Below are 26,187 nucleotides of genomic sequence, written 5' to 3' on the forward strand. Positions count from 1 at the left end.
GTAATGGCAGATTTGTGCTTTCTCATCCCTCTGCTGCCCTCACAGAAGGGCAGAAACAGTTCTGTATGAAGTGTGCAATTTACTCTGCTAAGCAGATCTCACCTAAATTAGACCTCCTTTCAGGTGACGTTTTATTCCATCTTGCATTTGCCCTTGCACTTAAATGCAAGCACATAACCCTTTTTAGTACTCTCTGTAGTAGAATTGTTGTGATAAATTAAAGCACTTGATACATTTGATTGTGCTTGGTATTAGTTGTATACTTCCTCCTTGGAGCCCCCTTTTGCTGACTCCTTAGATTCAAGTTTCTCATCTGTTAGCTTCTGCGTGGGAACGTAACTGAAGGATGTTGTGCTTGGAAGGGGAGGTGTGTGCTCTGAGAGCGTGTCTTAAAGGTGTGTGCTTGAGGTGGAGAGGGAACAACATTGAGCAGTGCTACTATTTACAAGCCACACTAATACAATCTTGCTTTTGAAAGTGAGCTTCCATACAAGCATGATTTTCTGTCTTTATGCATGGAAAATACAGAAAACCTTCAGTTCTCCTTAGACACTGAATTTGTTTCAAGAGCTGGAGGGTTTAATGGAGATGAGGGAGACCCGTGGAATCAGCTGGTTGATGACATTCATAAGTGCTTTCTGGGTAGGAGAGCCAACAGAAGAAACTAAATATCTTCCTTTTGAAAGAATCTGATACGGTGTTCACTTTATTTGTAGAAATTGTCCAATAGTGTGATGTATTTGGATAAAATGCTTCAGGAAAATGTGGTCAGTGTTAATGGATTAATACACAGACAGACTTTTTTAACGTTGAGCATATTTGCTAGCCGTGTTAGAGGTGCAGAGGATCTGCCTCCCACCTGCTGTGCTGTGCCAGCCTGGGTGAGGAGGTGGTTCTGGCTGCCCGCCCTGCTGGGTGCCTGCTGGGCACTGTGTGCTCTGCCCAAGGGGCTCTGCAGCAGCTCCCTGCCCAGCACTTGGTTGGGTTTGGGAGCCAGTCAGCAGCAAGGAGCATCTCAGTGTCATAGTGAAGGGTGGATGTGACCGAGAAAAGGATGGCTATTAAAACAGAAATAGCATGTGATGAATTAGGATTGTTAACCTGAAGGCTTGTTCATTTGTGTCAGGGACTCCTCAGTGTATTCTTGCAGCATCTGTAAATTCACTGTGAGAGTTATTTAGTGAATTCAGCAACTGATTTGTTAGGGTTTGCATTTTCCATCTGATAGAGCTGAGCTCAGATCTGTAAGTGTAGGCCAGCTGACTGAGGTTTTTCGTTTGCAGAGTCTGTCACTTTGTTCAGTTTACTGTCTGTAGGCTCGACGTTCTTTTGAAGTGAGATTAGAGAAACTTGGAGTTTTGTTTTTTTTTCCTTCCCTGGGAGTGCCGACATCATCAAATATAGAAGCTTCATTTAACGTGAGTAGACTCACAAAAACAAAGTCCCCCAAAACAATAACATCTGCTTCCTTCAAAGCTCCAAAGCACCACATTTCTTGTCAGTAAGAGATCGCTGTGCTCGCAGCAGTGCCTGCAGTGTTCCAGATGTTCAGGAGGAAGTAGCTTATGGCTACATGGCTCATAGCAAAGGGAGAGTTAGCGAAGGAATGGAATGTCTGGAACCTCTGGGATCCCATTAGGTGCTTCTGTTGGCTTTGGTAAGCAACGTGTCAGTTTCTGTTCACAGCAGTAGGCGTCAGGCAGCAGTAGAAACAAGAGGAGGTGGAAATGCACATCAAAAGAGATGGCCTGAGTGATGCAAAGGTTCCTAGCGCGTGTGTGTGTAACAGTTTAAGTTCTGTGTGCTCTGTGGAGAAGTGGATCCGGTGGAAAGGCATCAAGTTCAGAGGTGGGACAACTACATGGCTCTTGTTTGTTTAAAGCTATCCTGTGTACACCGGAGGGCTTGCTATTGTCTGAATAATTTCTGAAGGCCTGTAGGAAGCCTGCTGCCCAGCACTGAGAGATCTCAGGAGTTCTTTAAAACCTCGTGTACCCAGCCTGACCGCTGTATAGCTGGTTAAATTTCAGCAGAAGACTTGCTCTGCAGTCTGATAGTTTTGCCTTAGAGCACTTCTGATTTCACAGGATGTGCTGTGTGCGTGCACTGTTCTTGCTGCCCCACTGCTTGTCCCAGCAGCGTGAATCCCACGTGTCCCCATGTGAAGCAGTGATCTCACGGCAGGCTGTGGGACTGCATATGAGATCCCACAGAGTTCTGCTTATCAGGTCTGCAGCTCCTCGTGGCCTCAGCTTTCATACTTCTTAATCACCCCCATTTCTTCATTAATTTGATACGAGATTTAGCATCTTATTATATAACATCAATAGTTTTCTGCTAAACTGAGCTTCCAGTAGAAGGCTGATTTCTGTCAAATGTTTCCTTAAAGTATGTTATCTTGATGAGTTGAAATAGTCTAGGTTTACTTTTATCTAAGCAACACTTCTAATTAATTAATCTCTATGAATATGGTAATTGCAGTTGTATTGCCAGTTCATTTGCATCAGGGCTGAAGCTGAAAGCTTTTCTGCCAAGTGCACTTTGATCTTCGACGCAGTAAGTAACATGGCCAGGTGGTGGTTGGAATTGATGATCTTTAAGGTCTTTTCCAACCTGAGCAATTCTATGATTCTAAGTCCAGAATGTGCAAGTAAAAATGTCCAGGGATCACAGACTGGTCTGTCCTGTCTTCGTTACTGGGAATAAATCAACTTGTGTTTGAATGGATTCTGTGTTCTATGGATTTGGGATGGGAAAGCAAGGTTTGCACATCAGAAAAGTTCTGAAGCAGAAATGATTATACTGTTAATCTGCATCTCTACTTTACTTCCTGTAATTGATAGTTCAGTTTAATTCATGCTTTAACTTCCTGGATCTCTTCTCTTGTGAGCAGTGCTCCCAAGTGCCAGGTAAACTTCCCTGCATCATTTGAAAACACAACTCTTTCTTCTTTTGCCTTTGGGATAGTTTCTACAAAGCATGGTAACTCGTAGTTCTTAAATTCAGAACTACTTCTGCTGCTTCTTGGAATAATCACTGGGTTAACTTTGGCTACATGTTCTTGTACCAGGCATGCGTGGTGAATTGATATGTGCCACCTTATACAAGAAGTAAACGTGTTGACTATATAACATTTCCTAGTAGCATTCTGGAGAGCAAAAAATGTCAGAAAAACAAGCATAGTAATGCTTTCAGAAAATCAGAGAAGATACGAGTCACTGTTTCTACCCATGAGGCTCAACTGTGAGCCTAAACAGGTTGCCCAAGGAGGTTGTGGATGCCCCATCCCTGCAGGCATTCAGTGCCAGGCTGGATGTGGCTCTGGGCAGCCTGGTCTGATGGTTGGTGACCTGCACACAGCAGGGGGTTGAAACTCGATGATCATTGAGGTCCTTTTCAACCCAGGCCATTCCATGATTCTGTGAGCACCTGGGAGAGGAAACTTAGATGTATTGTGTAGCTCATCTGTGTGGCTGGGCTATGCAAGGGAAAGGACTGGAATAGAATCATGGGGTATCCTGAGTTGGAAGGGACCTATAGAGATCATTGTGTCCAATCCCTTGGCTCCACATAGCAGCACTCAAAAATCAGACTGTATGTCTGAAAGTGCTGTACAAACACTCCCTGGGCTCCAGCAGTTCAGGATCTTGCCCCTGCCCATGTGGGCTGCCTGTCCCATGCCCATCACCTCTGGGGCAGACCTTTTCCCTGATATACAGTCTGGGTAGAATGGGCATGAGTGCTCAAACAGCAGGGCAGCCAGGCATGGTTGTATGATGCTGTAGTTGTAGTGTTCAACAGAGCAGTTGTTGTGGATGTAACCAACCTACAAGGAGGAAGCATGAACTCACAAAACTTTACCTGCAGATTCTTGTTTGAAAGAGTCACGGCCGTGTTTTTACCTGCCTTCAAACCTCTGCTGCAGGTCACTGATGGAAGCTGGCACATAAGCACTGATACCTTTGAGGAGTCACCCAATGGCTTTTCAGCCCATGCATTTAGAATGTAATGGCAGGTGTGCAGGGGTTAAAAAATCTCTTTCCTGACCATTCACTTTAATAGTGGACTATCAAAAGGCAATTCTTCTTTCTAAGAGTGACTTCTATATGATGCAGCTGATGTCATATACATTTCTTCCAGTTTCTGAACCAATTCCTGCTTCCCACCTTGTCTTACTCTCAGAGAAGAGAACACCACACGTTTCTTTCTACAGTAGTGTTTCCTGTCAGTAATTCTGCTGTCTCCTGGGTCATGGACTGAAGGGTGAAACGGCTGTGTTCTTCCCCAGCGTGGTACAAAGCTGTGCTGTGCCTGGGATGCTGCCCCTCGCTTTGCTATCAACTAATGGATGGAACTATTTTTGGTAGGAACAGTACTGTAGGGAACAGTACGTGCACTAACTGAGCTTGGTAATTTACGTATTTGTATGTGTTTATATGTACATGTAAAAAGATGAAACTGAAGATTTCTAATAGAGTACATCTCTATCTCTAAAGGCGTCGGGCCTTCTCATGGCTGCACTGTGATGAAGTCTGCAAGTTCTGTATTTTTTGTATGAATTTTGATCTTGAGTAGGTTTTAACATGAAGCTTTTCAAAGCTAACAGCATTTAAAAACAGCTTTAAGCATTACAGTGTGCAGAGGGAGTAGGGTTCAGTTTTGCCCTTGATATAAAACTGAGGTTTACCTCCCTGTTTGTTTTCATCCTCCTGCAAAGCCATTCACCACAGAGCTCACACAGCGAGCAGCACCTGCGTGGCGTGCAGAGGGCTGGCTGAAATAGTTGTGGCTGTGATTGAACGTTCTGCAGAGGTGTGCTCTGCACTGGGTGTTTATGCACAGCACACCCTGTTTCAGCCACCCGTGGAAGCAGTTCTAACACAGACCCACCAGCTGTGATGTGCTGTCTGTGTTAGTGAGCTAATGCTGCAGAACCACCCCCGGGGGGTGCTGGGGTAATGGGAATGGGAACGTCTGGTATTAAGGCTCTACTGGTACGTATCCAAAACTGACTCTGACATGTGGCTGTTGAACAAAGTTGGACCTGGTTTCCGTGCTGAAATTTGGTGAAGTCAGGTTCTCCGTGTTCCTGCAGGGGACTTGGCTACAGGAACAACTCCTTTCCTCGGTCTTTCTTTGCTGACGCTCCCTTTTTCTGCTCACATCTTTGAAACAAAATCCATTCAGACACAGAATGTGGGAATGTGCTAATTCACAGCAGTTACAGGGAGTGAACAGGGCTCTGTTGATGTTGCTACGTAATTCTATTTCTTGCTTTTGCTTCTATCTTTGCTAAATCTGCTTGATTTCTCTGTGTCTTTCTGTACAGGTTACAAAAGTACGATCTCTTGCAGCCCTTAGGATAGGAACGAGGTAGAGATCAACAGAAGACCTGGGGTCAGCCAAGGCCTGCTGTTGCGCCTCTAAATCTGGACAGTTTTCAGCACTTTACCTTAGGTGCTGCCTGGTCCACCAAGACTTTTCGGGACGGACCGGGAAGCACTGTTCCAACATCTCGTTCATGTTTGGTTCTCTCATGCTCTCTAGAAATCTTTCCTTTGTTGTCTTTTCCTGGGAGAAAATGAGCTCTTAGAAGTACTGAAGTTGTTTTCCCCCGTAAAACAGGAGCCAATACTGATGTATTAATCTTTGACATGTGATGGAACGTGTTAGATGGGCGGTGATGTGACCCTGCCGAGCGCTGGGGAACTTGAAGGCTTTGAGCACTGCGTCTGACCATATCCAGCCTGGGTAGAGCGAAATGAGGGTAGATACTTTCCAAGTTTTATTGGTTTTCTACGCCATTTCTAATAGCCTTGATGATGCAGGAATACTGTCAGGTATTTTTTAATGTAAAACTACCGATTTGCTATGTCTGTACATACGTTTCCAGTGTAAGAACCTGTTGCTATCTGCCTTTTGTATGCTATTAGAACGTGCATACTGTGTATACGTAACTGCAATGAATTGTGCACCCTGCACAAAAGCCTGAATAAATGGGTTTTAATGTTGATCTGAAGAATCACTATTCATTTGATGATCGGTCTTACTAATGGTCAGACGGCACCGATTTCATTTCATTTTCATCGCTGAGAATAAATCATTCCTGAAGGAGAAGATGGGAACTGGTAAATAAGGGACTTGAGTGGATGGACACCTGAATTATTGGGAATACCAAACCCTGAAAACTTCTGTGTTGGTCACATTGCTGTCACACATGCTGGCTACTCAGGCTGAGATTTGTGTGGATAGATCATCACAGCACTTACATGTGAGCCCGTAGATGCCATATGCATCTGAAATCCTTGGCCAAACCTGCTGAAAGAGGGAGATGCTGTGGTGGTCCCCGAGGCTGCTGCCGAGCCTCGGTGCTGCCATGGTGCCTGGGCTGTGCCTGCTGTAGTGCTGCAGGGAGCCCTGCTGTCTGTGCGTTTTGCCACTCACCAGACTTGGAGTGCCTCTGCAGTGACTGCGCCTGGAAGCAGCCTTCTCGGAGAGCTTGTTTACTTTGTTTCTAACCATGAGAGGTAATGAGGCACTTCCATGTGCAAAATCCTCTTGAGGGCTTTATCTACTGCTGCGTTTCCTTTTCTGATCTCTGCTGCCCACCATGTCTTATTGGTTTTGTTGTCAGTGTTCAGGTTCACTAGTGAATGTGCTACCGCGCTGCAGAGAAGGAATTGCACAAGGCAGTGTGTTTTAGCAGCTTGAATTTAGGGGGGAAGGGGAAAGTGATTTTGTCATCATATATCTTTGGGGGCACGCTTACAGGGTAGAAGCAGTGCCTCTGGTGAACACCATGGGAGTTTGACTATAGGGGTGAGCGGGGAAGATTTCACCTTGGAAAGGGCTTTGTTACTGCTGGGATAGCAGGCAGGAGGTTGCCATCAATACAGGTCTGCTGATATGTCTGTGCAAAGGAGCTGTATGTTGCCTGCTGTGTGTTGTACAATGAAGGGAGAGGAGGTGGGGGGTGCAGACCCACAGGCAGCCATCATGGAGGAGCTCAGCCTGCTCCCCGGGGCAGGAAGCTCAGAGCAGTGCTTCCCTTCCTCGTGTTCTCCCAGCAGCGTCCAGGTTTCAGAGCTCAGCTCCTCACTGCTCGGATCAGGCAGGGCAATAACATAACTTTATGTACACACACGTGTTTCTTGGCTTCTCCGTGTGTATGACTACATGTCTGCTGCTGCTTTGCTTGCCCTCATTCACATGCACTGGCAGGTACCAGGTGCTGTTATCCCACAGACTGGTTCTCAGTGGCAGAAGATGGGATGGGCGAGTTCTGTTTCAATAAGATCGCAGTGAAGGCTTCTAGTGGGGTAATGATCCTGCTTCCCTGCATGTTGTGCCATGCTTACGCTTTCCATTTTTATCATGCTGATGTTTTCCTTTCCCTGAAGCAATTCCAAAAAGGCTCCAAGCACAGCACTGGACTGTGTCCTGTGTCTCCCAGCTTTGGGTGCTGACTAACTTCAAGTTGGGCGTGAGGGGAAATTTCTTCTCAGGAAGAGTGGTGAGGCAGTGGCACAGGCTGCCCAGGGAGGTGGAGGTGAGTCACCGTCCCTGGGGGGCTCAAGAAATGTAAAGATGTGACACTGAGGAACGTGGTGAGTGGGCATGGTGGGGATGGGTTGGGGTTGGACTGGATGTTCTTAGTGGTCTTTTCCAACTTGAATGATTCTGAGATTCTGTTCTATCTAACTAACCCACCTCACAGTGGGAGGACTCTGGTGGAGGGCTGAGAAGAGGCCTGGCCCCAGCGGGCGACTCTGCAAAATGGGGCAACCCCAGGGCAAAGGTGGAAAAAAGATTGCTTCTGAAATGAGCAAAATAGAGCCTAAATCCACGTGTGCATTTAAGAAATATGAAGTGAATCCCACAGCCTTTGTGTGGCACAGGAAGGCTGGGTGCCCCGCACAGCCCTGGCCCTGGCCCAGCCCAGCTCTCCCTCCTGGGCATATCAGGTCACCAGAAGGCAGCAGCAGCCCCGGGTCAGCCCCGCAATCGGGGGATCTCTGTAATGTGAGCCTGGTCCACGTAAAAACCTGCTGCTCACGCTGATCACCATCTCCTTGTCTCCTGCTCCCGTTGCCCACGCTTCACTGGTTCATGTAAATTAATAGCGGCGTTTAATTTCCTTTGTACCCACCTGCTGCTCTTGGCACGCTCATCTGTGAGGGGAGGGGAAGAAGGGCCGATGGCGGCGCTGCCTGGCTCTGGCAGCCCTCAGCCCCTGGGGCAGCAACTCCACCTGGGGGTGGCTATGGGCCCGGGGCTGCCATAGGGTGGGGGTGATCCATCACTTGGTGCAGTCGTAGCCATTTCTGCCCCGTGGTGCTTCCCTGTCTTGGCACGGCCTTACAGGAGCACATGTGTGTTACTACAAGAGCTACTGGGATGCTGCAGGCCGTCTGCTTCTGGGCCTTCAGCTCCAGCATGGCAGCCTTCAACTCCAGCATAACACCTCTGTGGCCACTGAGGGCTGCTGGGATCCCTGACAGGCTCTTTTTAAAGAGTCACAAGATATGTTTTTAGCCTGATAACGTGTTCTCTGTGGTAGGCTTCCCAAGCTTACCTTGAAGGATGCAAACAGGCAAATCTCTGTGGGAGTGAGCCCCTGCCATCCTGCCTGACCCATCTGCTGGGCCTTGACATTCCAGCTTCACTCCAGCATCTCCCATTGCCCAGAGGAGGCAAACCCACACAGCATGCTCAGCCACGGTGCAGCCAATGTGCAGAGTGCTTGCACCAAGTGAATCGTCAGTGGGCACAGCCCTTAAGGGCGCTAGGTTGCTTTTCAGGCCAACCACCCACCCTATTTGCACCACTCTCAGCCTCGCTCCTGGCTGCAGGGCTGACAGGGCACCCAAACCCAGCAGGTCAACCCCAGCCAGCAGTGCAATTCTGCACAACTTTCCACAGCATCGTGTGTGCTCAACAGTCTGCTTCCACAGCTTCTGTTGTACCTTTGCATTCATCAAATAACTTTGCAAAATTCTGAGATAAACTGCTAGAGTGATGCACTTAAGGATAAATAGGCGTGTAGCAATACTTGAAGGCAGAGCAGCTCTGCTGGTGTGCAGTCTTCATCCAGATTCTGCTACCAATGACAGCCACGGCTGTGTGTCCAGAGCCCCAGCCCTCTCACCAAGAGAAAGGACTGGAAAGAGCCCATTAAATGTTCTTTACTGCCTTAAAAATGAACTTACGCTCTGTAATCACTGCATGTGTTTGAACCTCTCAGTTGTGGCACTGTTGGGTGAACTGACTCAACGGGAGCCGTTGTGCTGTGCAGGTCAGGACACAGAGCTGCTCTATGCTCTGCTGCCATCGATGCTGCTCTCTAAATTTGTATGTATGAAACAAAACAGCCCACCAGTGAGGAAAATGAATCTTTATTTATTTTTTCTCTAAAAGCAGAATCCAGATACACGTTTTTGGAATGGTTTAGATGGTGGCTTTAGGATGGGAGTAGTCACATCACAGAAATGACACGGAACAACCAGTGAAGGAACGAAGAGCATTTGACAATTGCTTTACCAATTAGTCCCAACACTACTCTTAACTAATGGCTTTGCCAGAACAGCCTTTAGAATTGTAGAAAACTTCACCTACTCAATACAAGCACAGGGATAATGAGGGAAAAGGAACTACTGAACGCAATTATTGCTGCCGTAGCTGTGTTTCTATTTCCTTGCACAATGTTCCATAATGTGCTGGCACAACATTTCTTAAATACCAGAATGATTAAGAGTGTCATTCACATAAATAAGAAACAACCAACCAGCCAACCTAACCTTTTAAATCAGACTTCACTGAAGAATAACAAAATAATTCATCCTACAAAAACAGAGGTTTGCCTTTAGAAGGCGTAGACTGTTACACCAGCAAAACAGTGAGGATGAATGTGCTGAGATGCCAAGGAATAGATTTGGTTTCTGCATCCTTCCAGCTCCTCATGTGGCTATTAGATCTGAGAGGGGAAGAGAACTATTGCTGTCGTTTCCCCTTTAGAGGTGCAAGGACAGACAGAGTAACAATCAGTTCAAGCATAAGTTACACCAAGCCTTTAAGACCTGGAAATGGGAGGTGGAGAATGATTTGCAGCATGCTCCCAACTATGAACAACTCAACGTATCAACAACGCCTTTATCGACAGCTCCCATGTATCTCGCTGCCCTGTACCAAAGCAAACCCCATCACACACATGCACCAGTATGATCCACGCATGTAGAGACACTGCACGTGGGATCAGGCTGCGAGACACCAGCTCCTGATGAAGCCTTAAGATACCCGTGACTGTGGGCAGTGCGCTGTGGGACGTCAGCACACAGAATCTGAACGTCCCTCCCGTTCCCCACCACGAGGCCAGCTGGAACAACCACCTCACACTGATGATTTTCACACTGGTTACACGGTGAGTCTAAACGGTGTGCACATATATACTGAAGTTCAAGGAAATTCTTAAATCCTACCCCCTTGATAATTCACAGAGCGTATAAAAGGCATGACTTGACGCTTATAAAACCTCAGCCCTTTTGTAAAAACAAACAAACAATAAAAAACAACAAAACAAGGCCACAGGATTTCGTTTTAAGCTTTAATCTGTTGTTATCTTCATTTCAGCAGCTTAAGCTCCTACACTAAATCACAGATACACTCCTCCGTGGCCTTTAAAGCAAGAAATAAATTAGCAAGAGTCACACTGTAAATCAAAATAAATAATTTCTACATTACTTTTTATTAAAAAAACGGTCTTTTTAATTGCACAGTATTTTAAATTTTCAGTAGCAATGCAAAGTCAGTTGGGTATTTTCTAAATGCTCCAGACAGCAGGAAAGCATCGTACCACGCTGCAGCCAGCAGCACCAGCCCGGCCCCGTCGCACACCCCTCGCCCTGCCGTGGTGCCCGGGCCATGTGAGGTGCTCTGTGTGCACACACAGGTTTGGTACTTTATGGCAGCTCCCATTCGCTGCTCCTTTCCCAGCAGAAGATGGGACGATTCAACAAGAGTCCAAAGGCCGTGGGTGTCACCAGGCTCTCCTTTCTGGGGTGCTGCATGCACGCAGCACGCTTCTGGCTCTCCCCAGAGCAGTTTGCAGCAGAGGACCGAGTTATAGTTCAGACACAGCAGAGAAAACACGGCTCCTGCAGGGACGTGGTCTTACGTCCAGCCATTAGCAGCAGTTGGCAAGCAAGGGCAAGGTATTGAAAAAAGAAACATTTAAAGGTGTTTGTAGAAAGACATCGTAGCGATTAATACCATCACATCCCGGGCAGCCCGAGCTCAAAGTCAGGTGCCCACAGGATGCATTTAAGAACTCTAAATACTGACAACAGCCCTTGTACAGAGAACAGCGGAGCGGACGCCTGACGTTGACGTGCACCCAAACATGGTGCATCTGCACACTGTTACAAGACAGCTCTCATGGCTCAGGTCCTGCTTGCACACACAGCTTCTGCGAAGCACCCCAACAGCTCTCGATGCCGAGGGAAGGGAAGTGGTGGGATGGGGCTAACCTGAAGGCTCTCCTCTGTAACTGCAGCGCTTGCAGTGAAGACAATATTGACAAGATACCCCTTACCATTTAAGCCCAGCTGTTTGCATCAGTGCAATTCCATAGCCAGCAGTACCACCTGCCCAGTGCCACTCCTCCCCACACACTGCTGGTACTGCTCCCTGTACAGATCGGTCTGCCCCTCTTCCTCCAATACTCACAACTACAACAAAGGAAGAACCAAGCCCTACCGCTTGTCCCCCACTCATTTTGTTCACCCAACGTAAGAGCGTCTAAAGGGAACCAGCACCTCATTGCACAACATCAACAATCACCACGTAACTCCTGTTCTTACACTTTCAAAGTGTTTTTAGTGCTTCGGCACCAAGCACAGAACGTACAATGGGAATTTTCTACCAACCAACACACTCGCAGGGGTTCAGTGCTGCATTAACATCTGTGGAGGCATCCGAGATCCAGGCACCACAGCGTGTCTCCTGTTGGCTTCAGCAGTACGATGTGAAGCCTGGAGGCCAGAGGGCCCCGGGCACACAGCACAGGGTGTTCTGATGTTCATGGGACAGGGGAGATGAAACGCTTCTATACAAACACACGATCCTGTTCACGTTCAAGGAATTCAGCTTTTGGCAGAAGCGAATCCCTACATAATAAATAAACGTAGAAACTCATTAAAAACACAGGTATAATAGCTGCATTGTTAAAACAGCTGCATCTACACTATGGTGTAGTACTGATGTGTAATTCCATTCAAAAAATATTAGGGGTACAACCCAGATGAGACCCACCGACCTCTCCAAACCTCAGCATCAGCACTACGTCAGCCCCTACGCTCCAGCAACGCCTGCAGACAGCCACCAACCAAAGCGAGGGGAAGGCTACAGCCGGACAGACAGCTCCTGCGCCGTCCCACGGACAGGCAAACGCAGGTCCCACACCACATCAGCAGTAAGAGCCGCCTGGAGCACTACTTCCTGAAATAGTTAGCTGAACACGGTTCAGATTATTGGATATGTCTATAAGCACAATGCTCTTCAGAAGCATTTACTGTATACCCAAATCCTACTCACTGCCACACACGGTGTCGCACGAGTAGTGAAAATGTCTTCGTATTCAAAGGTGCTTGGACATCATTTTCAGGCAGCATTTTACCTTTATTTTAGTGAGTTCACACTATGAAGATTTTAGGAGGAAGAAGATGCCAATAGTTTCTTTAGTTTCTTTTCTTTCTTCTTTTTTTTTAAAATATGTGAAATTGAGACAGACACCTCAACTAATAACTATTTTTACTCGCCTAAATCTATTCTACATCTGAAATCCCTAATTTTTCAATAAGAGATAAAATGTTGCCCAAAAGCCTGTAGCCATACGTTTGTGTTTCTACTAAATCTACAAATCAAAATAGTTCTCAGTTAAAAAGATACAATTTGTATCAACAGTAAAAGGTACTTTCTGGTTCTTCAGGGCCTTTACATTCCAGCAAGTGTACCAAAATGATCAGCAGTAATTGTGTAAACCAGTGGTTTGTTAACACTGAAAAAATGTTACAATGGATGGAAACCTAAAACTGTAGGCAACTGACTATGTCATGTAAGTACAACCGACATCAATTGCAAAATCTATTTCTATTTTATATATATAGATGTATATATATATAAAACCTTAGAGGTGCTAGTAAAACCCATGACTTAAAACCAGAAATATCCCTTACTAGTACTAGAGCAGACTCACTTGGTCTGCTGCTAAGACTACGCTACCTGTGGCAAGCATTGGCCCCGCGACGCAGCAGGCCAGGAACCGACGCCAGGAACACACACAGCCCCTTCCTCCCCAGCCCTCCCTCCCATCTGCAACACAAAGACAAAAAGTTTCACTTGTTCTTTTGAGCTACAATATCGTCACCATAGTGCAGTTAATAAATGTTGCATATCCTCAACACACAAACCCTTCCAGGCCAGCCTTGATAAATAACAAGTAAAATCAAACAGTGTCTTAAATACAAAACTTGCATTGAGATAATTAAATTCATTTAAAAACGGGTAAATATTTTATGAAAAGCGTATTTTATCCGGTACACTTGTGCAGCAATACAAAGAAAGACACATGAAACATCTAAACAGAACCCTAGCAAGTCAGGCCCCTTTCTACTGACCAGGAACAGCACGTGGGGATGGAAGCAAGGCGGCCTGTTTCTTGGAGGTACCGAGTGTTGGCAGTCTCTGCTGGGCTCAAAGGGGGCTGCAAATTCTCAGCACCTTTGAAAACCAAGCAATAAGGCTTTCACCTTAGCCATAAATTAGTTAAAAAAAAAAAAAAAAAGAAAAAAAAAAAAGTATTTTTCCTCTGATTGCATTTGATCTTACCAATCAACTGCATCAACAGAACATGTAACTATTTAAACAAAACAAAGGAAGCAGTGAAAAGTGCCATGCTATAAATTACTAATATAAGGTTACCCATCTCACCGTTCGTGGTAACTCAATTATCTGTTTAAAAAATAAAGTCAGTGCTGTAGTAAATCTTTGTTTCCTATAAATAGATCATAGCACACACACAAAAAAGCCCACAAACAAACAAACACGGTGTTGTAAAAAGTTCAAAAACTTGGCTTGAAAATTGTCTGCTGGAAGTTGCAAAACCCTCTCTCTGCAGGTTGTTTTAACACCGTGCAGGACAAACATCCAGCAAGTTAAAAAACAAATCCCAAAATCGCAACAACATGTAACAAGGATAGAAAGTGCTGCATATAAACCCCTGATGCACCAAAGATTATAACCAGAGACCACAGATTTTTGTATATATATCTCTCTATATATTAATTTAAACTGGAGCTTTCTCCAGACATGAAAATAGCCTTTAAAAAATTTTCAAACTAGAACACAAAACATATCAGGTACTCTGATGCATGGGGCTCTACATACAGACTCCATATTACAGTATTTCACATAAATGGATTACTATATAACCTCCTTGCTGAGAAGGAGATCCCAAATGCTATTGTAGCAAACCTCCCTCAGCGTTAGAGCTGAGCTGAAAACTACTGGACACCACAAAGATGCATCATCTCAATAACCTAGCTGAGATTTCTCCACTAAGATGGCTGCGGCGAGCTGCTGAGCGTCTGTCACGTGAGGGTTCTTTTTCATGACAATCCTCACAAGGTCGGGGGGGAAGATGTTGCACAGGTTGATGTACACCTTCTCCCTGGTGTCTTGGTGCCTCGGGGGGTCTTGAGGGATTCCACAGTACGGTACACGCCACGTCTGGTCCTGCTGCTCCGGTAAGCTTTGGAAGGCAAACTGCTCGTAACACGGCTGTGTGGGGTTACTGGGCAGAGAGTAGGTCTGACGGTAGCCGTAGGCATCCACCCCATAGCCCTGCCTGTCCCAGCTTCCCAGCCCATCTTGGCCAGCAAAAGGCTTTCTGTGTCTCAACGGAGAATTATCGTACAAACGTGAGTCTGAAATGCTATCTATCCTCGTGGACACAAGGGCTCTCCCCATGTGCACGGTCTTTGAGTGCGACGAACTCTGAGATGCAGAGTAGTCATTTGGACAACTAGAACGAGCACCGATGCTTGGATGCTGGAAATGCACAGCCATATACGGAATTGGAGGTTTGTGGTGATGCTTTGGTTCTTCGTGACTGTAACTTTGCACTCGTGTTAGAGGCTCGTGGTAGCTCTGTAGGAATGGCTGAGAGTTAAGGCGGCCATGCGGGTGCATATGTTGGCACTTCAAGTTCTCCTCCAGCTGCGGGTCAGGAGAGCTCATGTACGAGCGATCGCTGTAACCCACATAGGAATCACTGCTGCCACAGCTGACGCTCCCTTCACTACTGCAGTCAGAAGCTACAGAGCTAATCCTGTAATCTGTGTCCAAGGAGAAGCGCCTTTCAGGACTGCGTGGACCAGATATACTCAGACTTGAATATGCATTCAGCATAGAGTAATACCCTACATCTACCGGAGACTCGCATTTTGGATACTGGTCGTAAGGCATTGGTGTTCCGTGATTTTTGGTTGCCATCATCACTGTAGGATACTGTCCCTGTGGTCTTTGATCCTGAGGTGGAAAATGAACTCCAGATGGAAGGCCGTTGGTTAAAGGTGCAGTACTTTGGGGTTTTGCAGCAGAGGAGCTTGGTATACTAACTAACGAAGGTACAGACCTGGTTTCTAATTTGTTTTTGGTGGGAAGCTTTTCCTCCAAGTCTTGATAGACTTGAGTCCTTATACTAGGATCCGACTGCCTCTTCGGAGTGGCACGCTTAAGCTCAGAAGTGCTGTCATTCTTAGTGCTACAGGGAACACTATTGCTTTTTACCAGTCCTCCTTCACTTGTAGTTTTGGCAGCTGTACTTCTAGACATGGCACGAAGTTCGTCAGCTACAGATCGCTGAGGCTGATTTCCCCTTTCTGGGTGATAGTATTTGCATTTGTGTCCATAGGTACATTTCTTCCCTGTCAAGACAAATATAATGAGATTTAAAAAAAAAACATCAGCAAGAAGAAAACAAGAAATAAAAGATCTCAATCATGAAACAATGGGAATCCTTCTCATTTAAAGTTTTACTCACAACTTGAAAGACTGATCAGAGGGCACCTTTCCTATGAAGACGTGTTGAGAGAGCTGGAGCTATTCAGCCTGAAGAAGACTCCAGTGAACCTCACAGCAGGCATCCAGTACCTAAAGGGGCCTACAAGAAGTCTGGGGAAGGACTTTCTACACGGACATGCAGTGACAGGACAAGGGATAACAGCTTTAAATTGAAAGAGGGTAAATTTTGTTTAGATGTTAGGGAGACATGCTTCACTGTGCGAGCAGTGAGGCACTGGAGCAGGTTGCCCAGAGAAGCTGTGTATGCTCTATCCCCAGTGTTCAAGGCCAGGCTGGACAGGGCTTTCAGTAATGCACAGTGGGAGGTGTTCCCACCTATAGCAGGGGGCTGGAACCAAATGATCTTTAAGGTCCCTTCCAACCCAAACCATTCTCTGGATCTATGATTCTATGAAGATCTTGCAAATGGTTTTGTGTGATGCAGAGTGAGAGTTAAGATCTCCTTTCATGTACTGTGGGTAAAAGAGGCAGTGGTAGCGCTCCGCAGCAACTGATTCAGAACACAGACCAACACTACCAGACACACTTTGAGCTGAACACATCATCAGTGCGTATGCAGGCACTTGGTGTACTGTGCTAAGAAGATATACAAGTGGGAAACTTAGTGTGAATGTTATGGAGCCATAAAAGCAGTAGACATTCAGCTCAGTTAAGATGGCCAGCAGCTAAACTTGAGGAAGCTCAATCCATTATCTGGCCAAAAGTCCATTACAAAGTAGCTTTCCAGAGCCTGAAGAATCCAGGTGTTGTTTTAGATCTCTCTCTACCAAAGACTGATGAAGTTGCTCCTTTAGTTCAGCTGGTAGATAGAAATGTTCTTTAACCATCACATTAAAAAAATCCCTTCAGCCTGCAATAACTCCAGTGCTCATCATTTTAAACATTCTCAGGCTAAGACGATAATGTAAAAACCTCCATCTAAAAGTTTTAATTCTGGCAGCATTAGAATAAAGCAGGGGCTGAGTCACCAGTTCCAGCAGTACAGAAAGCTGATGAGCAGAAAATCAAATTACCATATGGACACGGCTGCTTCTTGTGTTCTGGCACAATAGGCTTCTTCCTAAGAAAATTATCCAGACTTGGGCCATGGCGGCCAAGAGGATCATCAGGAGGCATAAATCTATAAAGCAACAAAAAAAAGTATTACAGAAGCAAATGCCTTTTCACATTCCTCCTGCAATAAACAAGAACCTCCTGGCGCTATAGCCTGCCATGCTAACATCTTTATGTTTGGGTACCCTGAGAGCTGTTTTCTTGAAAACAGCTGCAGCTTTTGATGTCACTGTACCACAGCTGCACAAGATCGACTTTCTGCTGCAGCACTGCCTATGCCACAACAAAAAGCCACCAGTAGTAAGTGGGTCCATCCCAACCTGGGCTGCTCTATGACTTATGGTTTTGGAGCCACAGGTTCTCAAAACTGCTGGCTCAGTACACCAAGAGAATTTCAGTGTGACACTGCAGCACACATAAAATACAGAATACACATTGGTATACACTAGAAGAGGCAAACAATTTTACAGTGAAAAGATATAAAAACATTACTACGAAAAAGCAAAGAAGCAGAGTTCAAGTACTTTCACTCACAACACCAAAAACGTGACTAACTATTCCTTTTGTTTTCTTACATGTACTTAATGATTTTGGTGGAAGATAAGAAATTCATACAAATCTTCAAACTGCCCTTTCCTCAGTTATGTAGTGGCACATATAAGGATAAAATGACTTACTTGTCATTAACAAACGAATACATTAGCAAGCGTTCATCTATGAACTTCTTCCACTCAGGCTTTTCATTTGCTAGATCCCTGTAGTTATCATTAGAAACAATGATGCCATCTGACTCAAAGGCCAGCTTCACTATAAATCGGTCATCGTAGCACACCACCCTTCTCCCTTGCACTCGGCGGGACGGTGTGAATACAAGAATCTTCTCTTTCTCCAATTTACGCAAGATTTCTTGATCTGCAAAGAAAAAGAATCAAAAGTTGAAGAAGAAATAAAATGAAAATGTATCTGTTTGATCTCCAAAGACATGAGATTTTAGGAAGCGTTTATAACCATGTCTTAAAAGGTTATATTCCAGCAGAAGGCGTCTGATGTGTGATACTCAAAGCTAGAGTCAGCAGCCAACTGACAACACTCAGAAGAATACAAACACAACAAAACCCACAACAAATCGAAACACGGAGTGACTACTAACAGTACCACAAGGATCAGAAAACCTGCATTCTTTACAAACCTCAGGCTCTACCTAAATTTAGAACACCTCCTAAGAAGGCTTAAGATGTCATTTTGTTACCAAAATACATTCTGAGGAGCTCTGAAAGATGAGCTCAGGCTACCAAACAGGGTAACCTGGACTAAGACTCCGGCCATAGCACCACAGTGCTAAGCACTGGGGCATCCCCACCTTGGGTCACTTCTACTGGCTATCGCTCTGCTCACAGCAGACAAGCTACGGAAGAAAAATGCTATGAAAGAAAAATAAACAGAAAGCTAGGCAACTCCTGAAACTGCAGAAGACACACACTGTCTATGAGTCATGGCTCTTAATGATTTAGATCTCAAATCACTATTGTGCAGTGAAAGAAACCTGACAGAGAAAACGTTCCACACACAAAAAAAAAGTCTCCAACAGGAAGAAATACAGCATAAATATTACAAACAAGCAATATATTTCAGGCCAACATTATCTGCTCACTAGAAAAGCCACAAGATTAAAATGATGTCCAGCCTTTCTGCAGTCGTTTTTCCCCCCACGCAGCAAATGATATGTAAGAGTCTGAAGGATGGCCATTTCTTTCCCCATTAAGAAAGAACAAAATATCTGTCATGTCTAGATAAATGGCAGGCAGTAATAAGAAAAATGCAGCTGTTGTTTGGTCCAAGAAGTTCCTCACAAATATGGACAGCGCAGAGCCATTCCCACATCAGTCATTTCAGACCTTGACAAAATCACAGGTGGTCACATGTTTCAGTATCTCTGGAAATGGAGTGTCAGCACAATGTGCTTCTGCAGGCTGGCTACAAGCAGGCACCCTGCATCCTGCTAAGAAAGCTGAAGAACTGCTTCACAGCACAGACAAAGAAGAACACATGATTCTATGATTCTTCTTCGATTTGCCTCCCATTTACCAGCTCCCTGACAACGCACAGCAAATTCATTTTCCATTGGTAGAAAAATAGTCGACCCTAAGAATTTCTGCTTTCTCAAAACTCCTTTTTGGGATTCTAGTCCTAGCCACAGCTCTAGCAAGTGCTACATTTCAACTCTAAGTAGTCAAGTCCTTATTACTCAGCCAATGCTCTTCTCATATCTCAAACACTAACATAGTGAAATGACTTGACCAAGACCAGCTCAAGCCTTGAGACAGGTTAATCCATCTTCTTTCTCAGGTTATGGTTTTCTTTATTTCCTTTGCAATAGGCTATATCAAATGTTTATCTACATACACGTTCTCTTTCAAGGGAAAGACCCCACACCACCTCTGATGAGGGCTAACGATACCTTTCCAAATCCATTTTTTGCCTTAACATGATATGTTCTAGTAGCCAGCAAGCAAATGAAATGAAGCACTGGAAAGATCTTTCTAGAAATTCAGAAATGCATATGGAAATCAAAACATGCTTCCATATTCTTTTAGCAGCCATCACTACTATTCTCACAAGCTTCCCTTCCTTTAAAGGCAGCTTTAAAGGCATGTTTAAAAAGCTAAATAATAATAATAATAATAAAAAAATTCTGATTCTCCTCTGTTTCAACTTCTCAGCAGCAGGAAGACAACCCTCCAGCCTTCATAGGGAATCAAGAAGCTGGATAAAGAAACAACTGCATCTACACCAAACTGTTTGGAGAGTAAACACATTCAAAGTGAAAAAAATAAATAAATCAGCAGCCTTCTCACTCGTTAACAGTAATGTTCCAAATGGAACTGTTCCACGCTGCCGGGATCATTCCCTTTGCTCCCAGCGCAGGGCAGTGACTCACTGCAGGTGACTGCAGACAGGGCAGGCTGGCAGACTCTGCTCACCACAAGAAAGATCATTCCGTGAATCACAGCTTTCAAACCTCTTTGCTGCCAAGGCTACACGGGCGTAACAGATTTAAAAATGGCAATTACGTCCCAGAAGACATCAGGGGCAGCATTAAAGAAAAATTTAGAAGGCGAGCAGAGAAAGAAGATGTGGAGAGGGCACTACTTTGTCCTTTTCTTTTCTTTCCCGAAGACTGTAATGAAGTCGGTGCACCAAAGATACCTTCTATTGCAGTCTTACATTTCTAACAATTTGCCCAGTAGCCACTCACATTGAACAAAGCACCCCACAAGCCAGTGAAGGCAGAGCAGAGCTTACCTGTGATAAGGGCATCAGGTCTCGACTGTTCTTTCCTCCACGCTGGCACGAACACGGTGACATCCTTGTGGCCTCTTTCCAAAAACCAATCTACTGCCAATTTGATTCCTCGACAAGAAAAGACTTCTTTGTTCCCATGGCTGAAACACACATTAAATTTCCTTATTATATGACTTTGCTTTTCTCTGAGTGCACACGGAACACAGTGAAGCACACATCTCCCACCCAATGTCACGTTATCCACGTGCTCCAGAGTTTCTAAAGGCAAGCAGAAGTCAGTCTGAGCTTTGACCAAACGCTGCCATCAATTGTATGGCATGGGAGAGGGACTGTGAATCTGCAGAGTACTGTCAGCATCTCTTTGCAGACTGGAGAATAAGGAAAAACATAAGCAGAGTGTTAAAGATCCTCACAGCCCAACCAAAAATCTGGTATATAACAGCTGTAATGGAGATTTGATATGGGACAGCTGAAATGCTGACATGAAAAAGTGCAAATTTCTTAGGAAATGCTGGCAACAAATAGTGAGCCCTGAGGGCATGGTGGCAGAGCCCAGCAGGAGCTTCCCTCAAGCTCAGACAGAGGAGAAGGATTCCAACACCAGGCACTCTACAGACAGCTCAGGCAAACTGGAAACACTCTCTTAAAGCAACAAGAGAAAACGTAAGAATTTGCTTAGTACTGCACTCAGGAAGGTGAAATTAGTTGTGTATTAAAAAACCATGGAGAGGCGCAAGTTCAGCAGAATATGATCAGACACAAGCAAAACAAAAGAAGTGCACCCATTGTGCAATAACTGTCTGAGGTAAAGTGAGAGATGCAATTATTTCATTTTCTGAAGGTAGGTGACGCCTCGTCTGACTTCCACATCCAATTTCAGGCACCACAGAACATGAAATACACAGGAAAACTGGAAAAAATCCAAAGGAAAGCAAAACGAGACCGATGGGGAAACGCTGGAAAAAGCGCATTCAGTTAATCTAGGATAAACAAGCCTATGGAGGAACAAAACTGTCTTCAGCACATTGCATGTAATTAAAACAGAGCATGTCTATCAGCCATTGGGCCCCCATGGTCCTGGGGAGGCTGCAGAGGTGGCCTCTGGGAGGACGGGCTGAGGCTGTCCCATGCTGCACACAGCTGGTTCCAGCCTTTTTTGCCTGCAATTCTACTTGGTAAGCAATTTCCCTGCCCTTATTTTGAGTTTTCTTGCTCTCGTTCCTCCTGTTTTTCCCCAGTCCCGCTGTGGGGTGGTGGTGAGCAAACAGCTGGGTGGGTGCTTGGCTCCTGGCCGTGGTCAGCCCACAGCAGTCCTACTGAGCAGTGATGGCAAAGTCAGCACAAAATGCATGAGAAACAGTTAAGCAATATGCTAGAAAAGGCTTTCTAACTGACTAATGGGACAATCTGCCTAGAAATGATTTGGAATCTCCTCAGTGGACATTTGTAAGTACAAGTCAGATGGCACTGGTCCAGGTTTTGTCCCCATGCACAAGAGGAGATCAGCAATTTCCACGAGGTCCCTCCCAAGCCCACAGCTCTGCACAGCAGAAGGGATACACAGGATGACAGCAAGCTGCTAATAGCAAAAGGGACAAACAGGGTGACAGCAAGCCACTAGGTTTTGCCTCACTGGCTTGCCATGTCCTGTATGAACACCTCCTCATCTGGCTTTTGAAAGGTAAGAGAATTCAACCACCAAGGAGTGATTTGTGAAAGATATGAACAGAGCAAGTCACCTAAAAGATCTTCCAGTAGTAAAGTTTATAGGGAAATACAAATCCTAGAAAAATATTTTAAAACTTGTGCTTCTCTTTGTTTGGCAGAACCATTCTGAAGTACCTGCTGCTTCCACCTCTCTAACATGCTGCACTGCTCATGTTTCTTGACAGTCTGAGGGAGCCTGAATAATGCTGCAATGGATGAGGCAGCCCTGTAGTAGTGAGAAAAAAATAGAAGCTGTTTAGATTTGAAATGCCTGCAGAGGGTGTGGTGTGCACCTCTAGGGGCACACAAGGCCAGGCTGGATGGGGCCCTGGGCAACCTGATCTGGTGGGTGGCAGCCCTGCCCACAGCTGGGGGTTGGAAGTGGGTGAGCTTTAAAGACCATCTACCCAAGCCATGCTGTGATTCCACTGCTCTTATGAGTCTACGAGTTGGAAGACAAGGACTTGTGGCTGACACATCTCACAGAGCATTGTCCTCAGCAGAGGCTGTGTTGGATGTCACAGACTGCACAAAATACCAAAAAAAAAAAAAAAAAAAAAGAAAAGAGAAAAACAAAACCAAAAGACCACTACCAGAATGTGGGTTTAACCAAGAAATTGCATTATTTCCATTATTTCCTTTTCCAGCAGTTCCAGAGACAGGACCTGGAAACGTGAGCTCTGTACTAAGACACTGCAGTTGCTGCAGACTGACAGGGTTTTAGCTGGCACAGGGACAGTTACTTCTGCTGGGTGATGTGAGGTTTCCCCTCTGCACGCCTCAGCCTCGCAGATGTGAGGCCTCCCCTGCAGAGCTGATACAAGAAGTTACTGCTCACGCTATCAGCAGGCCATGTACAACCGTACACACACTGCAATCCATTTTAAAACAGTTGGGAAGGGTTTGTTCCAGCTTCTAAATTCCAGTGAAATCATTGTACTGTTATTACTCTAAACAATCTCTCTGGTTTCCAATGGATAAGACCACACTTCACTCCTTACAGAGAACAAGTGTTTTGTAAGAGTTCGTTTTAGTAACAGTTTGAACAGTACATTTTTTCCCATAAATGTGAGAAATTGTTTCTGGAATGAGATGCTGGCCTGAAAGAGATGAGAATTCTTTCCGGTTGCTTTCCATCCAGTTGGAATTCAAGCCACACTGCTCAAGGCACAGCAAGGGAAAAGGCAGCTCAGCCTAACACAAAACATGAAAATCTTGCCACTCAGAACATCAATCTGGAATGTACTTAAACTCTCATGAAGTATGTTACAATGCATACAAACTTTCAGGCACTGCTGAGTGAGATTTAAAGTTCACATAAATCTTCACACTATTTCTGCCATTATTCTGATCCGTGCCCATGCTAACATTGGAACTGATACAAAGTCCAATTTAAATTATTAGTGAGAAACTATGAAAAACACCTGGTTAAAATTTGTGCTTTTGTTTTGTGGTGATGCCAATTTGATGCTCTCCTTCTCTGATCGTTGTGCTTCATCAGCTTTATGATACATCATATGATGAAAGGACTGAAATCACCCTTCTTCCCTGCCTTTCTTCCTTCTGGTAAAGAACAGGAGAAATATTTGTACTTCATTTTTTTTTTCCAATCTCTTCTCAAATATGACAAGAATCACAGAATCACAGAATTGTAGGGGTTGGAAGGGACCTCCAGAGATCATCGAGTCCAACCCCCCTGCCAAAGCAGGTTCCCTACAGCAGGTCGCACAGGTAGGCATCCAGGCAGGTCTTGAACATCTCCAGAGAAGGAGACTCCACCACCTCCCTGGGCAGCCTGTTCCAGTGCTCCGTCACCCTCACTGTAAAGAAGTTCTTGCGCATGTGTGTGCGGAACTTCCTATGCTCCAGTTTCCAGCCGTTTCCCCTTGTCCTGTCTCCACTCACCACTGAAAAGAGTCCGGCCTCGCCATTCTGCCCCCCACACCTTAGATATTTATAGACCTGGATCAGGTCCCCTCTCAGTCTTCTTTTCTCAAGACTGAACAGACCCAGTTCACTCAGCCTTTCCTCATAGGAGAGATGCTCCAGGCCCTTCACCATCTTCGTGGCCCTCCGCTGGACTCTTTCCAAGAGATCCCTGTTTTTTTTGTACTGGGGAGCCCAGAACTGGATGCAGTACTCCAGATGAGGTCTTACCAGGGCAGAGTAGAGGGGGAGGATCACCTCCTTTGACCTGCTGGCCATGCTCTTTTTAATGCACCCCAGTAAGCCATTGGCCTTTTTGGCCACAAGGGCACACTGCTGGCTCATGGCCAACCTGTCATCCACCAGGACACCCAGGTTCCTCTCCGCAGAGCTCCCCTCCAGCAGGTCATCCCCCAACCTGTACTGCTGCATGGAATTATTCCTCCCCAGATGCAAGACTCTACACTTGCTTTTGTTAAACCTCATCCGGTTTCTTACTGCTCAGCTCTCCAGCCTGTCCAGGTCTTGCTGAATGGCAGCACAGCCTTCAGGCGTGTCAGCCAATCCTCCCAACTTCGTATCATCGGCAAACTTGCTGAGGGTGGCCATTATCCCCTCATCAAGGTCATTGATGAAGATGTTGAACAAGACCGGACCCAGCACAGACCCCTGAGGAACACCGCTGGTTACAGGCCTCCAACCGGACTCTGCACCACCAACAACGACCCTCTGCGCTCTGCCAGTCAGCCAGTTCTCAACCCACCTCACTGTCCACTCATCTATCCCACACTTCCTCAGCTTTGTTATAAGGACGTAATGGGGGACAGTATCAAATGCCTTGCTGAAATCAAGGTAGACTACATCCACTGCTCTCCCCCTATCCACCCAGCCAGAGACAATATCATAGAAGGCTACCAGGTTGGTCAAGCACGACCTCCCCCTTGTGAACCCGTGCTGACTACTCCTGATAACCTCCTCTTCTTCCAGTTGTCTGGAGATGACATCCAGTACAAGCTGTTCCATCACCTTTCCAGGGACAGAGGTGAGGCTGACTGGCCTATAATTGCCTGGGTCTTCCTTCTAATATGGAGGCTCGGGGCAGGCAGGATGACAGTGGTAGTGAAATCACTGTGTTCTGCATTGGTTCTGCCTGCTGACCGATTGCATGTAAACCACTGCTTCAACTTAAAGGAACACAGAAATATTTCTTAAGCACCTATTACTATTTCATACCCTTCATGAGTGATTTTTTTGTTATATTTGGTCTCTTGATAGATGTAGCTTCACTTTTAAAAGGATAAAAAGTAGCAGTACAACCCTGAATGCTTCCTGAACAAAAACAGTCAAGCATTTTCTAGGCTAGCAGTCAGTAGAACAGTGGTAAGATATCTGATGAAATCATTTTTATCTTCCCCATTTCCTTATTTGTCCCCACATTCGATTTTCAAGTGGCTAAATCGTTGGAAAGAGTGAAGTATGCTCCTAAAACATTGATTGCTAACAACAGTTGCAAGACTTCTGGTGCGTTCTCATACAATATTCAAACCAAAATTTGGCTCTCAGATTGAAAGCTGCAGGATACGCACACACTAATGACATCAGAGCTGAAGGCAACGCTGATGAGTGCTGCAATTCATCCGCAGGCTTTTATCTAAATGAAACCTGGACATGAGATACTTTGCAGGAAAAAGCATATTGACTAAAAACAGGAATGACAAAATGTAGATCAGTTCAGCAAACTCAGAGGACTACCAAACTATTTTCTTCCATCAGGTAACAACAGGAAAGCAGTCCACAACAGGGAGATGAGCATTTCCACCCTGGCTCAGTGCCTTGTTAGGCTGGCAGACTGGTTTTGTATCTAATCTCAACCCTTTTCTAAAAAAAACCTCTTCGAATTTCCACCAGATTCCTGCCCACAATAATCTGTCCCAAAGCACTTCTCAGCAACCCGAATCTTCTATCCGTTCTGCATTTGCTCCTTATTTGTACAATGTGGTGCAGGTGTGATGTGGATAGAACAGTTTCCAAATGTGTTTTTCTTTCCATTAGACCATGACA

The 26,187-nt window shown here is 45.4% G+C and overlaps 1 protein-coding gene across 7 annotated transcripts in view; it reads right to left on the minus strand.

Moving 5' to 3' along the window:
* Positions 1 to 9,422: 9,422 nt before the first annotated feature.
* The window catches only part of ZC3H12C (zinc finger CCCH-type containing 12C), a 41,702-nt gene continuing 24,937 nt past the window's right edge, over positions 9,423 to 26,187 (minus strand). For all 7 annotated transcript variants that reach the window (XM_048935086.1, XM_048935110.1, XM_048935130.1 and 4 more), the window contains exons 3-6: positions 20,494 to 20,633; positions 17,868 to 18,102; positions 17,151 to 17,257; positions 9,423 to 15,980 (exon numbers count right to left, since the gene is read on the minus strand). In XM_048935086.1, the coding sequence (XP_048791043.1) occupies positions 14,584 to 15,980; positions 17,151 to 17,257; positions 17,868 to 18,102; positions 20,494 to 20,633 (1,879 nt within the window). In that variant the 3' untranslated portion in view covers positions 9,423 to 14,583. The remainder of the gene's footprint in view (positions 15,981 to 17,150; positions 17,258 to 17,867; positions 18,103 to 20,493; positions 20,634 to 26,187) is intronic.

This window comes from Lagopus muta, chromosome 1 (genome assembly GCF_023343835.1).
Source record: "Lagopus muta isolate bLagMut1 chromosome 1, bLagMut1 primary, whole genome shotgun sequence".
Classification (NCBI taxonomy): Eukaryota; Metazoa; Chordata; class Aves; order Galliformes; family Phasianidae; genus Lagopus; species Lagopus muta.